The following is a 13,517-nucleotide window of genomic DNA, read 5'->3' on the forward strand; positions in this document are numbered from 1 at the left end:
CAAGAATAAAGTTCACAGTGAAATAAAAAATCCCCATTTTATTTGGCGGTGCATTCAGACTCTCATGGTTAGCACAGAGAAAAGAAAACTCTCTCAGCTGTAAAGAGAGCTACAGAGCTACAGAGTTCTTGTTCTTTAGGGCACATCCTAAGGGTATTTAGATGGAATGGTATTACCAAAGCCCGCATGGCTGGCTGGGGAATGCTTGGAGCTTTACGACTTTTTTTCCATCTAAGCATGCTGTCAGGGTGGACACTGAGCCCATAGAATCCCAGAGTAGTTCTGATTCTGAGGAAGAGGAGTTGCTCCTGGGAGAGGAGCGTGCTCCTCTTTCCCAGGGCCAACAGCTGACGGAGATTCCTCCCACCAGCATTCCTAGCTTAGATAGCAGTCCTGGGAGTGACAGAGCGCGGGAAGCAGACTTGATGGATGCGCGACGCCGACGCAGAGAGCGGTGCCAAATGGAGGGCGCAGAAAGGAGGCGTCGTGCCCAGTTGGCACGCAAACAACGGCTGCACCCAGAGGATCCAAGGGAAAAGGGGAGGGACTCTCCCTAGTCCTTAAGTTCAGGGGTCTGCCAGTAATTCCCTTTCAAACGGGGACCAACTGTTCCAATGTAGGGCATAGGTACTCTGCTGCTCATATCTAGTTGCTAACAGTAGAGTTGTTAAGTTGTAAAAGAGGAATAAAGCTTTGAAAAGAATCCATTTGTCTGTGTCTGGACTTGGCTACTGGATTAGACTGAGAGAGGCCTCCAAGGAGCCCTTGACACATGCATAGGATTGCGCCTTTAATTTATTCATTTTAAATTTTGTTAGTACCATTCCCGTGGGCCCTGCTTCCCAGCAGAATTGCCATCTCTGCAGAGACACATGGCACCTAAGGACAGTGCACCCGGTTTCTCTATAGAATTGCACTCCCCTGGCCCACCCAACAGCTGGGAAACAAGGTGTGTGCTCCCCGTGTGCCACTTTCCCCAGCAGAATTGCTGGAATCCAGTGGCACAGTGGAGGTAGCAGGGCTACCAGCAGGGCCCACAAAAACCTCATGGGGGCTGCACGGGCCATGTGTTGCCCACCCCTGAGGTAAACCAATAAAATCATGAACAAAATATCAATCAAAGGCCACTGAGCAGTCATCAAAAGCCAATCAGCTATCATGTCTAAAAGAAGATCAGCCAAATCCAACAGAAACCAATCTGTTAAAAGCAGTTTGCCAAATGAGAATTCAGTCAAGAACTCTATCCATGCATCAGAGGGTGTGGCTTTTCCAGGTCGGGGTCTTCAATATTTCAGTGACAGAGATAGGGACATACTTGTAACATACCTATTTTCATGCCAGGGTTCACTGCCTAAGGTCTCACTGTCATTACCCATTACTGAAGGCTCCACTCAGTCTGTTCTATGCTGTATTTATTTATTCATTGACTCTGCAATACCCTGTGATCCACTGATTTAAAAGCCAAGAGGGTGTTTGCGCGCCCTCTCTCTCTCTCTCTCTCTCTATATATATATATATAGAGAGAGAGAGAGAGAGAGAGAGAGAGTTCTCCAATGATATGTTATTGGCAATTCCAAGCATACCTCAACAGCTGCAATGGTTGAAATAGCAGGCTGTGCACTGCATGGTGCCTTAATGTATATGCACACACATTCCTGAGCATGTGCACTAGAGCAGCACAATGCATCCACACACACACACCACTCCAATCCCATGCAGAAATGCAACGTCTAAAGGCCCTAGGGAAAAGGTTCAATTCTGGAGCTTTTATGTATTTATTTACAAAATTTATATCCTGCCCTTCATTACAAATTCATCACAGAGCAGGTCACAATGCATGTTATATCATCATGAAACTAATAAAGAGAATGAAAATGCACAGGGTGGTGTATATGAAACCAGTATCACAAGCTTCATATATACCACCCATCAGCTATCTTGTTGTATAATACATAGGGCCATCCATCTAATCAAACTCCTGCCAGGAAAGGATTGTTTTCACCTGGTGCTAATATCACCACCAGTCTATCCTCTGGGGGAAAAACATTTCACAGCCAGGGTGCTAACACTAAGAAGGCCTTATTATAAGTTCCAGAAGATCAGAGTTCGTTAGGTGATGGTAAAGACAAAGGTAGGATGGCCAGGTTTCCTACTTTACAGAGGACAGTCCTCTATCTTGGAGAGGTATTAGAGGACAGCCCTCTATTTGAAAGTGTTCTCTATTTGATGGGCTGTCCAATCCAAGTCTGTTTCAAGTTAAAGAACCATAAGAAGGGAAAACTGGAGCCTTTAAGTTGCTCATCAGCAGTTAGCACCTGGAGACCAGACTTAACAGCAGGCACATAGGTCACTTGGCCAGTCTCCTACACTATGGTGAGATTATTGTATTTTATTTAAACTATAGTTATTATTTATACATTTATGCTCATGCATACAAATTTGAATATATGTAAATGTCAAGAAGTCACAAAACGCCTGTGTTTTAGCAGCCTACACAGTTCCATTCAGTAAGGCTGAATGGAACATATCTTCCTAGGTCACCTGGAGATGGTATCTCATGCTGTCCCAGGCTTCAAGGTAAAATGTCCACTAATTGGACTTCATGAGTTCAGCTAAGTGTTGGTGGGAAATTTCTCTGTGTCCCCCCCCCCCTCTTGCCTTGAAAGTCTGGGCTGATAGTTTCCAGCTAGCTCATGATTGGTTAATAGAGATCACCTCAGATTTTCTAAATCAAATTTTGGCTATAAAACCAAAGGGGAGAAAAGATACCTTTGTCTTCATCATGTTTTATGTTTCTCTTTGCATTGCCTGCTTTGGATTGCTGGCTCTCTGAGGTCCTGCTCTATAGAAGACCCATGCCACTAGTATGTATAGACAGTTTTGTTGTTTAGCTCTGTAAGTACTGTTTCCAAATATTGCTGTTTGTTGTATGTTGCACGTTATCCCCTTTCCTTTTCCCCTTTCTATAAATAAACTTACTACCTATCGTAATTGAATGTGTGTGCTTCATTCCAATTAAGTCTTGGTACTAGGTCCAGAGCTTCTCCCCTGGTTGTTGCTCCTGTTTAAGGTTTCAGGCCTAGGGATTTGAAACAGAGAGTGCTGGTTTGGGCCCTTGTTTCCTAAGCCTTAGGGGTGTCTTGTAAGGTCTGAGAGTCTGCTGTCTCAGGCTGAGTTGGATGAAGGGGTGGTGGCAGCCTACCTTGCTGGGCTGGTGTTCAACAGCCACCCAATAATGACATAATTGATAATGTTTTTCTTTGTAACATTTCCCTCCTGCCCTTTCCTCGGAGAAACATTCCCCAACTGGTATCAGTCACTAGCCAAGCCCAGACCTGCATAGTGTTATAGTGTACCTGAAATTACATCAGGTGCCTTATGACCAATTGGTGCAAAAGGCTGATAAAGCTCTGCTTTCCCATTTCTAAAAGTCCTTTGAAGTCGTATAAAATGGCAGGCACTACTGCTGAAACAGAAAATAGGCTTTTTATCTCTTTGTGGGGGAAAATGATGCATTCTTCACAAAGTTGCATGAAAACTCATTACCAAGCTGTGCTGTGTTAGCAGCAACTTTAAAGAGATAATTTAAGAACATTACAGACAAAGATATTTGATACAGGGGCATGGGTTTTTTGGCTGGTTTTTGTTTGCTTCTGTTTGATCTTCTTGTCAGAAGAAAAGTAGATCCAGGTGTATTGAATGGCTGATAAGAGGATAGTGAAAAACGTTTTCAAACATAATAGACTCCACTTTTTAATAAGAATAATGGAATGCTGCTACATAAATGCTTATGAGGTTGTCATGAAGCAATTCCCAGCAGCCTATTTTAAAACCTATATTGGAGACAGTACTGGAAAGCCATACATTACTAAGACCGAATATATACCATTTTAGCATAGATTATCAAGGAGAAGCAAACATCAACACCTCCGCCGTTTATAGAATGGACCCATTCATTACAGTGCCTAGAAAGATTTGTAGTAAATGCTTCCAATCCATAACTGTTAACTGTAAGAAAAGGACCAGTTGACTTAGGATAATAGTTAACATTTTTCATTTCCCCTGGAGAGACCTTTTTATCCATTGCTTTTTATGTATTTTAACTTTTATATGTTTTAATTAAGATGCTTATGTATTATGTCTGTATGCTTTGTTTTTGTCGTTAGTGTTGGTAACCAACGTGGCAAGTAGTAAAGGCTTTTTATTGCCTATTACCACCAACAGCTCTTAGTTCTGAAGTTTTGGCTGAAAACATAACTTTGACACAACAAAAACAACAATGACACACTGTGTTACATACCCGAAAATGAAAAATCCCTGCGTAATTCTCTTTGAATCCTTGGTCTTTCGGAATAACTCTTTCCAGGAACCGTTGTTGTATAGTCAAACAACCAAGAGCTGCCAGAACCCAACAATCACCTTGAAGAACGCAAGGGAGAAGTTGTAATTGTTCCCACAATCAGTATCCTACAACCTATCCTAGCAAACATTTCTCCAAAGTTCATAGGAACATAGGAAGCTGCCATATACAGTCTCTGACCATCGGTCCATCCAGGTCAGTACTGTCTACTCTAACAGGCCCTGTCTCTCCAGGTTTTTAGACAGAACAAAAGTCTTTCCCAGCCCTATCTAGAGATACTGGGAACTCAACCTGGGACCTTTTGCATGCAGACCTTATGCATTACCACTGAGCTATGGCTTTTCCCATAGCTCAGAGTTACCTGACCAAGAATATGAATTTGTCCAACTTGCAATGTTTGACCAGGGGCAGAATCCAACGAGGCACTTATGCCTCCTCCAGTTCTCTTGTGCCCCGCTGATTCTGCTGTGCAAGTGGTGGGCCCCACCGATTCCATTGCATGAGTGGAGCCCACTGCTTGTGCAACAGCAATTTTGTGCTTCCCAGAGGAAGCCCTTAAATGAGCAGAAACGCTTGTTTCCTGATTGGGGCAGGATGGCAGAGCTCCCTTATGATAGCTCCGCCGACCTGCCCCATTCCAGAAACAAGTGTTTTTGCTCATTTCTGGTTTCCCCGGAAGTGCTAAATCTTCCTTCCACAAGCAGTGGGTCCTGCTTGTGGACAGGAATTGGCGGGGTGTAAGGCAGTCGGCAGGGGCATAAGCACCCATTGGATTCCACCCTGGATTTATTTACTGAATGGCATTTCCCCCCAAATTTATCTCTGGCATGGAATGTAGAATAACATACTGCACATGCGCAGTCAGCTGTCAATAGGCCATGCGCCCAAAGCCAGCTGTTTTGTAGGCATTACAACTACTGTTTCCTAATGTAAAACTCCATACCCACACTGAAACCCTTCACGTAAATGCATGCAAAGAAGGCTTTTAATAGCAACATTTTACTGTAGATGAAACTTCTACTGATTGATTTGATTACACAATCTGCAGTAATCAGTTAAGTATACTTTTCTTTGGTAACGATTTATTTATTATTTAATAGATACCACTGTCCATATTTAAAAATATCTCTAAGAGGTTTATATTAATACATTAAATACATTATGATATACATTAAAAGACAATTAAAAGACATAATCATTGCCAAAACATTTTTATAAAACATTAATAATAACATTAAAACCAAATAAAACCAATACAATACCATAATTACAAAACAAACCAACTGGGCAGCACACTCACTCAGGGAAGGCATTGGTAAAGAAATGGGTTTTTAGCTAGTGCCTAAAACATATTATAGTTGGCACTGCCCCAAAGTGTCATTCCACATGGTGGGCACCACCAAGGAGAAGGACTGCTTCCTGGTTGCATCATGACCTGCAGACTGCCATCTTGCAGCAAACAGGAATACCTCCTCCGATGATCTTAATTATCACATAGGACTGTATTGGGGAAGGCAGTCTTCTCTAAGTCCATTCCCCATCCTATCATTCATTCATTCATTCATTTATTAAATTTCTTAATCGCCCATCTGGCCGGTCAGCCGGCAACCCTGGGTGATTTACAACATTTCTTACTAATGTTTTATGTGGTTGTTGCACCTGAACTAGATCTAAAGCCAATTCTTGTTCCTACTTGGGTTTTTTATTAATATAGATTAAAATAATTAAATACATAAAATAATTCCTTTCTGCTATTTGTCTGCGAAAAATCCCCCCCCCAACTCCTTTCCCATCTGAATACATAGGGTTGGAACCAGACTGAAAGTGCAATCCTATGCATGACTAGAAAGAAAAAGAGTCCTACAACTCCCAGCATGCTCCAGCCAGCATGGCTGGTTGAGGAATGCTGGGAGTTTTAGGACCTTTTTCTGTCTAAACATGCATAGGACTGCAGCCCAAGTTAGTCATATGTTAACTAACTTAGGGTATAGTCACCAAAGTTAGGTGCAGTCACCTATGTCAACTAACCCACTGAAGTCATGACTAACTTATCTGATTTCAGTGGGACTAAAGCATGACTAACATAGTGTGGATCCAGCCCATAGAGTCTGCATATCTGAGCGGGGGAAAGCCACTTGGAAAGGGTAATTTTGAGGGGACAAAACCACAGGAAGGGAAAAGGTGAAGCAACCACCCTTCTGCATCAGTTGCAGATTCTGATGATACTTTGGAGTTACCATAAAAAAGCCAGTCAGGAGACTGTTCATGTATGGCCTAGTTCAGATAATCCTGTACAGAAGACATGGTGCATACCAAAAGGCGAGCAAGGGGGGGCATGAACATAGGTGAGAAAGGGGAGACGTGACCACCCGCGGTTTATTATGTTCAGAATCTGTTCTTTTAAAATGTTTTAATTGTGGAGTTTTATTCTGTTATCTTGCTGTTCGCCGCTCCGAAATCTTTGATGTGGAGAGGTGTATAAATATTGTTAAATAAATAAATAGTTATTCATGGTGTGAGGAGAAAGTGGATAGAGACATTTTCCTCCCCCTCTCATAATACTAGAACCAATAGGTCATCCAGTGAAGCTGAATGGTGGGAAATTCAGGAGATTCAAGAGGAAGTTGACTTCTTAACATAGCACCTAGTTAAACTATGGAATTTGCTACCATGGGATGTGGTGATGGCCACCAACTTAAATGGCGTTAAAATGGGGTTAGAAAAAGTCATGAAAGGTAAGGTTCTGCTTTGGAACATGATATTTTCAGAAAATGGCAAACATTACACATCAAACTATATATGTTTGGCTCTATTAACAATATAGGAAGAACAAAATGCAAAAGTGACATCTAAGCAATTAATTGTGTTCATGCTGATGGCAGCTTGCAGGCTAATAGCTAGAAGTTCTAAAACTGCAGAACTTCTAACACTGAAGTCTTGGTACATCGAGCTGTGGCAAATAGCCATGGCAGAAAATTGATGTATCAGCTGACGTTAGCTAAAGGCAAAGTTAAAATATCTGATTTTTATACAATATGGCATCTTTTTATTTCATATACAGGAATGTATGCAGCAACATCTATGCAAGCCTTTCCTCAGATTATGGAAAAGAGACAAAATATAATTTTCTATTATGAAGAACCGTAAAGAAAATTTCCAAGCAGAAAATAAATTCCACCCATATTTTGCCTATAAAGCAAATTATTCTAAAGTAATTGTTGACCCCTATGTCAACAATTACACTTAAACTTGATGTAGTTTGCTTTCCTTTTCTGTTTGCTTGTCTTTGTATTTAGAAAATTATTTTTTTAAAATTGAAAAAAGAAGGCTACTGAAGACTACTAGTCATGATGGCTCTACACTACCTCCAGGATGAAAGGCAACACACCTCTGAATACCAGTTGTGGGGGAATAAGAGCAAGAAAGGGCTGTTATGCTCATGTCCTGATTATGGGGTTTTCATAGGCATCTGGTTAGCCGCTGTGGGAATCAAGATGCTGGACTACATAAGGCTTTGGTCCAGGTGAGCTATTCTTATATAGTGACAATGTGGGGATGATGGTGTAAGGGATTTGGGGATCACACCCAATGGACCTGCTTCCAATTTCCAGTCATTCAACATACTATAAGAACAGACCCTGCATCTGTACAAAATTGTACATGTGTAGACACTGCCTGCATCTTCTGTACCATGTTGTTTTATAAGATAGAGTTCCTACATACAGAGCCAAACTACATGTTACTTGAATCACGTAGCACTGGGGACTCCAAAATAGAGCCCGTGGGCACCAGTATGCCCACAAATACCTCTCTTGGTGCCCACCGGGCTCCCCACCACTCCTGAGTTTTAGTTTATTTCTTATGTTTCTCAATTATACTTTTTTTTTTACTGGGAGGCCAGCATGCTGCAAAACAAAGTGCCACCATCCAACATCATCTTTGTTTGGGTTCAAATGAATGGTTTTGGCTCTGGAGCTCAGACTTCACCTCTGTCGTATATTAGGTTATTTGGCAAATTACTTTTCTCTTAGTCTCACCAGTTTGCTTTCCATAAAATGAGTGTTTTGTGATGAGCCATAACCACCATGCTAACTATTTTATGAAGGTGCAAGCTGCCTCTGTGACATCCATTTTGTGAGAGTACCCACAACACAATCAAAATTCGAGATGTGCCAACTGACCCACAAACTTTCAGAACGCCTACTCTAGTGTGTAGCTGAGGCTTTCTTTTTTTTTACTCTAACCTAACCATGGGAGAGGAGGATTATCCCCCCCCCTTGCTTCCTGAAATCCCCCTCGGGGGGGTAGCAAAAAGGGAAAAAGTCTCCATTGGCATCAGTGGTAAGGCTCAGACTTCACCACATAAGAATATAAGAGCCCTGCTGGATCAGACCAAGGGTCCATCTAGTCCAGCATTCTGTTCACACATTGGCCAAACATCTGTCGATGGGAAGGCCACAAACATGACATGTGTGCAACAGCACCTTCCTGCCCATGTTCCCCAGCAACTGGTGTGCATGGCTATACTTCCTCTGATGGTGGAAGTACATATAGCCATCAAGACTATTAGCCATTGGTAGTCTTCTCCTCCAGGAATTTGTCTAACCTCCTTTTAAAGCCATCCTTGTTGGTGGCCATCACTACATCTTGTGGTAGTGAATTCCATAGTTTGACTATGCGCTGTATGAAGAAATCCTTCCTTTGATCTGTCCTGAATCTCCCACCAATCAGCGTCATAGGGTGACCCCAGGTTCCAGTACTATGAGAGAGGGAGAAAAATGTCTTCCTATTCACATTCTCCATACCGCACATAACTTTGTACACCTCTATCAAGTCTTTCCAAGCTAAACAATCCCAGCTGTTGTAACCTTCCCTCATAGGGGAGTTGCTCCAGCCCTTTGACCATCTTTTTCCTTTTAAAACATTTCCTTCATTTCCTAAGGGTGCAATCCTATGCATGTTTAGACAGAAAAAAAAGTCCTACAACTCCCAGCATTCCCCAGTCAGCATGGCTGGCTGGGGAATGCTGGGAGTTGTAGGAATTTTTTTTCCATCTAAGCGTGCATAGGATTGCACCCTAACTGGATTAATTTTTTTCCTATCTGGACTTTCCTGGGTCCTGTACCTTGGGCCTTGGGATTGGCTCTTTTAGTTTTCATCTGGGTCCACAAAAACCTGTTGCATGGATCTCTCTTTGGGATGGGTAGCTATAATTTTCCTTTTCTTTTCCCCTCCTTTTCCTTAATCTTCAGGCTACACAACTATATACTTGGAAGTTTAGGAATTGCACTCAAGTAGTTGGACTGGTGAGAGTTTAGGTGGAACTAACTAACCATTTAGATTACCGCTAATTTTGTCTCTCATATTTGCATATCATTGCTATTTCACTTGAGACTCTAATGTAGTTCCATTTTATTTTGTTTTTCTGGTAGGCTTCAATATGAGTTAAATTGTAGTTTATTTTGCATGTTGTAACTTTTTCATGTAACAGTCACCCTGCCTGGTGGTTTTACAGTTGTATTTTCTCTGTAACCATTAAATGTTTCATATTATTTCTGCATGTAATGTTCCTTTGCATTTACTGTTTATAAATTGTTTATGTTTATTATCTCTTGATATTTCCTGCGTGGCATGTTTTCATCTTTCACAAGCTGAAAACGCATTCACTGTTTTCCTGTTTAGATTTTAAACCCATCTTTCAAATGTATTGAACTTTTGAACAGCTTTGGCTCACCTCTGGTTACACTTTCTCTGGTTACCCACTGGGGCAAAGTAAGAACCTCATTTTCAGGAGGCAGGCAACCAGATGCAATCTTAACCCCTCACACTTGTTTATTGTGCATTCCATGTCATTGGAACAGGGCTACAGGTAAGAAATACTTGTACAACAGCAAAAAAAAAAAAAATGCACAAAACAATTACTTTGTTGTAGAGTTTAGCTGTGTTTGATAGCTTTGCTATAAATAAGTAGACATTAGTAGGATATGATCAAGAGAAGATATGCCTCTTCAATTGTAGGCCGGTCAACCCCAAGAGTCAAAATAGAATTTGGATCTTACCTAATTCCCCTTGCATAATATCAAATCTGCTGATACCATCCACCACTAAATGTGGTTTTTTGAATATGTCCTTAAAAAGAGATAAAGTAGAGAACAATATCAGTTTCTATCACTTCATATCAGTTGATACGTGCCTGTAATTTTAGGTGAATCTAGTTTCACATTACCTCACCTCAGCAATTTTGTGCTCCGTTACAGCACAATATGAAGAATGTTAACACAGAAGTAAATTCCTCATTATCAATTGCTCATGTACACAAGTTACGTTTTTATATATTATAATTTACTTTTAGAAAGTGGAAATGCAAGTTCACTTGTGTTCTTGCAGCAGATCTGGCTTTTGTTGTAACACGGGGAGTGCTAAAAATTAGCAAACAAAGGAAATATTGTTGTTGCTTGATATTGCTAGTTGCAGCCAAAAAAAAAAGGAATGCACAGAATAAGAAGGGAGAACCAATGGGTGCAAGAACTATGAATTAAAAACTGCTTTCCAAATTTCCTCACCCTCTTTGAACAAATCCCTGGAGACAACAGCTTCTTTGTGATCAGTAAACTCAAAAGGAATGTTTTCTTACAACTTGTATAATTGTTAGGTCCTCAGTAGCTGGGGGCCTCCAATCTCCTTTTCCATATTTATTCCTTTTCCCTCTCTCCATCCTCATCTGAGGTCATGACACCCCTTTTTCCTCTCTCTGTCCTCAACTGAGGTCATGACATTAACCTCAGAAGAGGAACTATCAGTCAGATCACATGTAAGAGGGCCTTCTCTGCAGTGGCCCCACACCTTTGAAACAAGCTGCCATTGGTGGTCCGCCATGCTCCGTCATTGCAGACTTTTAAGAAGGCCTTGGAAACATATTATTTTACCTTGGCCTTCTCATGATATGACTGCTATTGTTGCTGGTACTGCTGTTAACATTGTTGCTGCTTTTATTGTTTTTATGTTTTTATCACTTTTAAAGTTCAACTGTTTTTATGTATTTTATTGCTGTAAGCTGCCTTGGGAGGGCTTCTGCCCTGAAAGGCGGCCAAGAAATATTTTAAATAAATAAAATAAACCACTATGGAGCTTTTGGCTAGGGGTGTACGAATTATTTACCCCGTTCCATCCAGGGCATCTGCAGGGAGGGGGGAGGCGATCCATCCCTCCCCCCAGAATCCTCCCCGGCCACAGCCGGACTTCTGTCCGCTGCCGGGCTGCGGCCGCAAATGGTAGCCACCATAGCAGCTGCCATTTGCATCCCTGCATTAGCCGTGATAGGCTACGTATATATTTATGTAGCCTATCATGGCAAAGAGCACGGACGCAAATGGTGGCTGCTACGCCATCTGCATCCCTGCTTTTTTCGTGATAGGCTACATAAATATATACGTAGCCTATCACGGCTAACACAGGGACGCAAATGGCGTAGCGGCTGCCATTTGCGTCCCTGCGTTAGCCATGATAGGCTACGTATATATTTACATAGCCTATCACGGCAAAAGGCAGGGATGCAAATGGCATAGCAGCTGCCATTTGTGTCCCTGCTCTTTGCCGTGATAGGCTACATAAATACTTACGTAGCCTATCATGGCTAACACAGGGATGCAAATGGTGGCCGCAGACTGGGCCAGCCATTCACAGCCGCAGACCAGGGGCAGTGGATGGACTGGACGGCCGACACCAGGTTGGGTCCGTCCCGGGACAATTTCGCGGGGTGGTGGGGGGGATTGCTCTGTTCCGCCACAGACTCCAGGGGGCCAGATTCTAAAGAATCTGGCCTCACTGGAGTCCGTGGTGGAATTCTCTAATATCCCTACTTTTCAGCTTGAGCTGGTAGGGTGCAGGGGTGAAGATTCAAGTGGAGATTTTCCCCTCCAAGGTTGTAGCTCTGTCTACGGCCTTAGAGGTGAAAATCCCCAGTATCCTATGGCCCCTGAGACAATATCTAGGAGCCATAGGATTGTGCCCTTATTTTTTAATGTCTTTTGCAACATTAAAATATCTCTCAGCTGTCATTTTTCCAGGTTTAAAATAGGGTTTTAATAAAATTTCCCTTTATTCTCTTAATTTAGATGTTTCATTTGGTTTTCTGATTCAAGTCAAGGTGCTGGGTTTAATCTTTAAAGCCTGAAATGGCTTAGGACCTAGGTATCTTATGGGCAGCCTTCTTCCATATATTCCTCCCCACATGCCCTGTTCAGCACGTGAAGTCATTTTCCAGATTCCCCAGTGGACAGTGGCGAGGAGCAGGACTTTCTCAGTGGTGGCACCCACCTTGTGGAATGCCCTTCTAGGTAAGCTCTATCATGCCTCAACACTGTATGTCTTCAGACTTTTTTTTAACATTGGGTTGTTTAAGAAGGCTGTCAACTGAGTATTTTCTCTTCCCTTTTGTTTTGTCTATAATGATTGCTGGTGTTTCCTTTCTTAATCACTGCTTTATGAAGTGCTGTTTTTATTTCTGGGTTTATTTTGTTAACTGACATTTTCCATGATTATTGTTTTATGTATTGTTAATTTATATGTTTGATATATTTGGGGCATTTTATTGTTGTAAGCCACCTTGAATTCTTTTCTTAAATAGATGGGGGTGAACATTTTAATAAATAAATGCATACAGAAATGTTACCCAATGAGGAACAGAGAGATTCAAAACATATGAGGAAATTTGGAAATCACTTTCTTAACTCATTTTTCTTGTGCCCATTGATTTTGCTTTCTCATCAAAGGTTTGACTGATGACTTTTCATTTTCATACTGTACACATAAGATGCTGCTGCAAAATAGCTTTAGAGCATAGAACTCATCTAGATCTGGATATGTGCTGATCGTTTGCAAAGACTCATTTGAGGCCAATATAGTTGTCAGTGAGGTGTATAATCTAGGGAAATGCAGTAGCGCCGGTATTTGTGTTTGTTCACTTTGGGCCTTAGCTTCTATTTTTCCTCTACCAACATGCAGTCCAGTTAGGCAAATGATGCTAGACTTGAGGACCAGAGTATTATGAATTCTGTTTTAAGGTCTGACATTACATCAGAAAATTGAGCATCCTGTGTCTCTGTTTATCAGAATTGAAAGACTGCTGGAGTAATCCAGCTGAGCCCTGCTACCTAAG

At 41.7% G+C, this 13,517-nt stretch overlaps 1 protein-coding gene across 1 annotated transcript in view; it reads right to left on the reverse strand.

Moving 5' to 3' along the window:
* LOC146360003 (calpain-13-like) overlaps nt 1-13,517 on the reverse strand; it is an 89,766-nt gene that overhangs the window by 43,786 nt on the left and 32,463 nt on the right. Inside the window, exons 3-4 of the mRNA XM_084832537.1 lie at nt 10,420-10,489; nt 4,301-4,419 (exon numbers count right to left, since the gene is read on the reverse strand). Of these exons, the coding sequence (XP_084688663.1) occupies nt 4,301-4,419; nt 10,420-10,489 (189 nt within the window). The remainder of the gene's footprint in view (nt 1-4,300; nt 4,420-10,419; nt 10,490-13,517) is intronic.

The sequence above is a fragment of the Heloderma suspectum genome, chromosome 1, assembly GCF_057233095.1.
Source record: "Heloderma suspectum isolate Gila_16-S chromosome 1, 16-S_ref, whole genome shotgun sequence".
NCBI lineage: Eukaryota > Metazoa > Chordata > Lepidosauria > Squamata > Helodermatidae > Heloderma > Heloderma suspectum.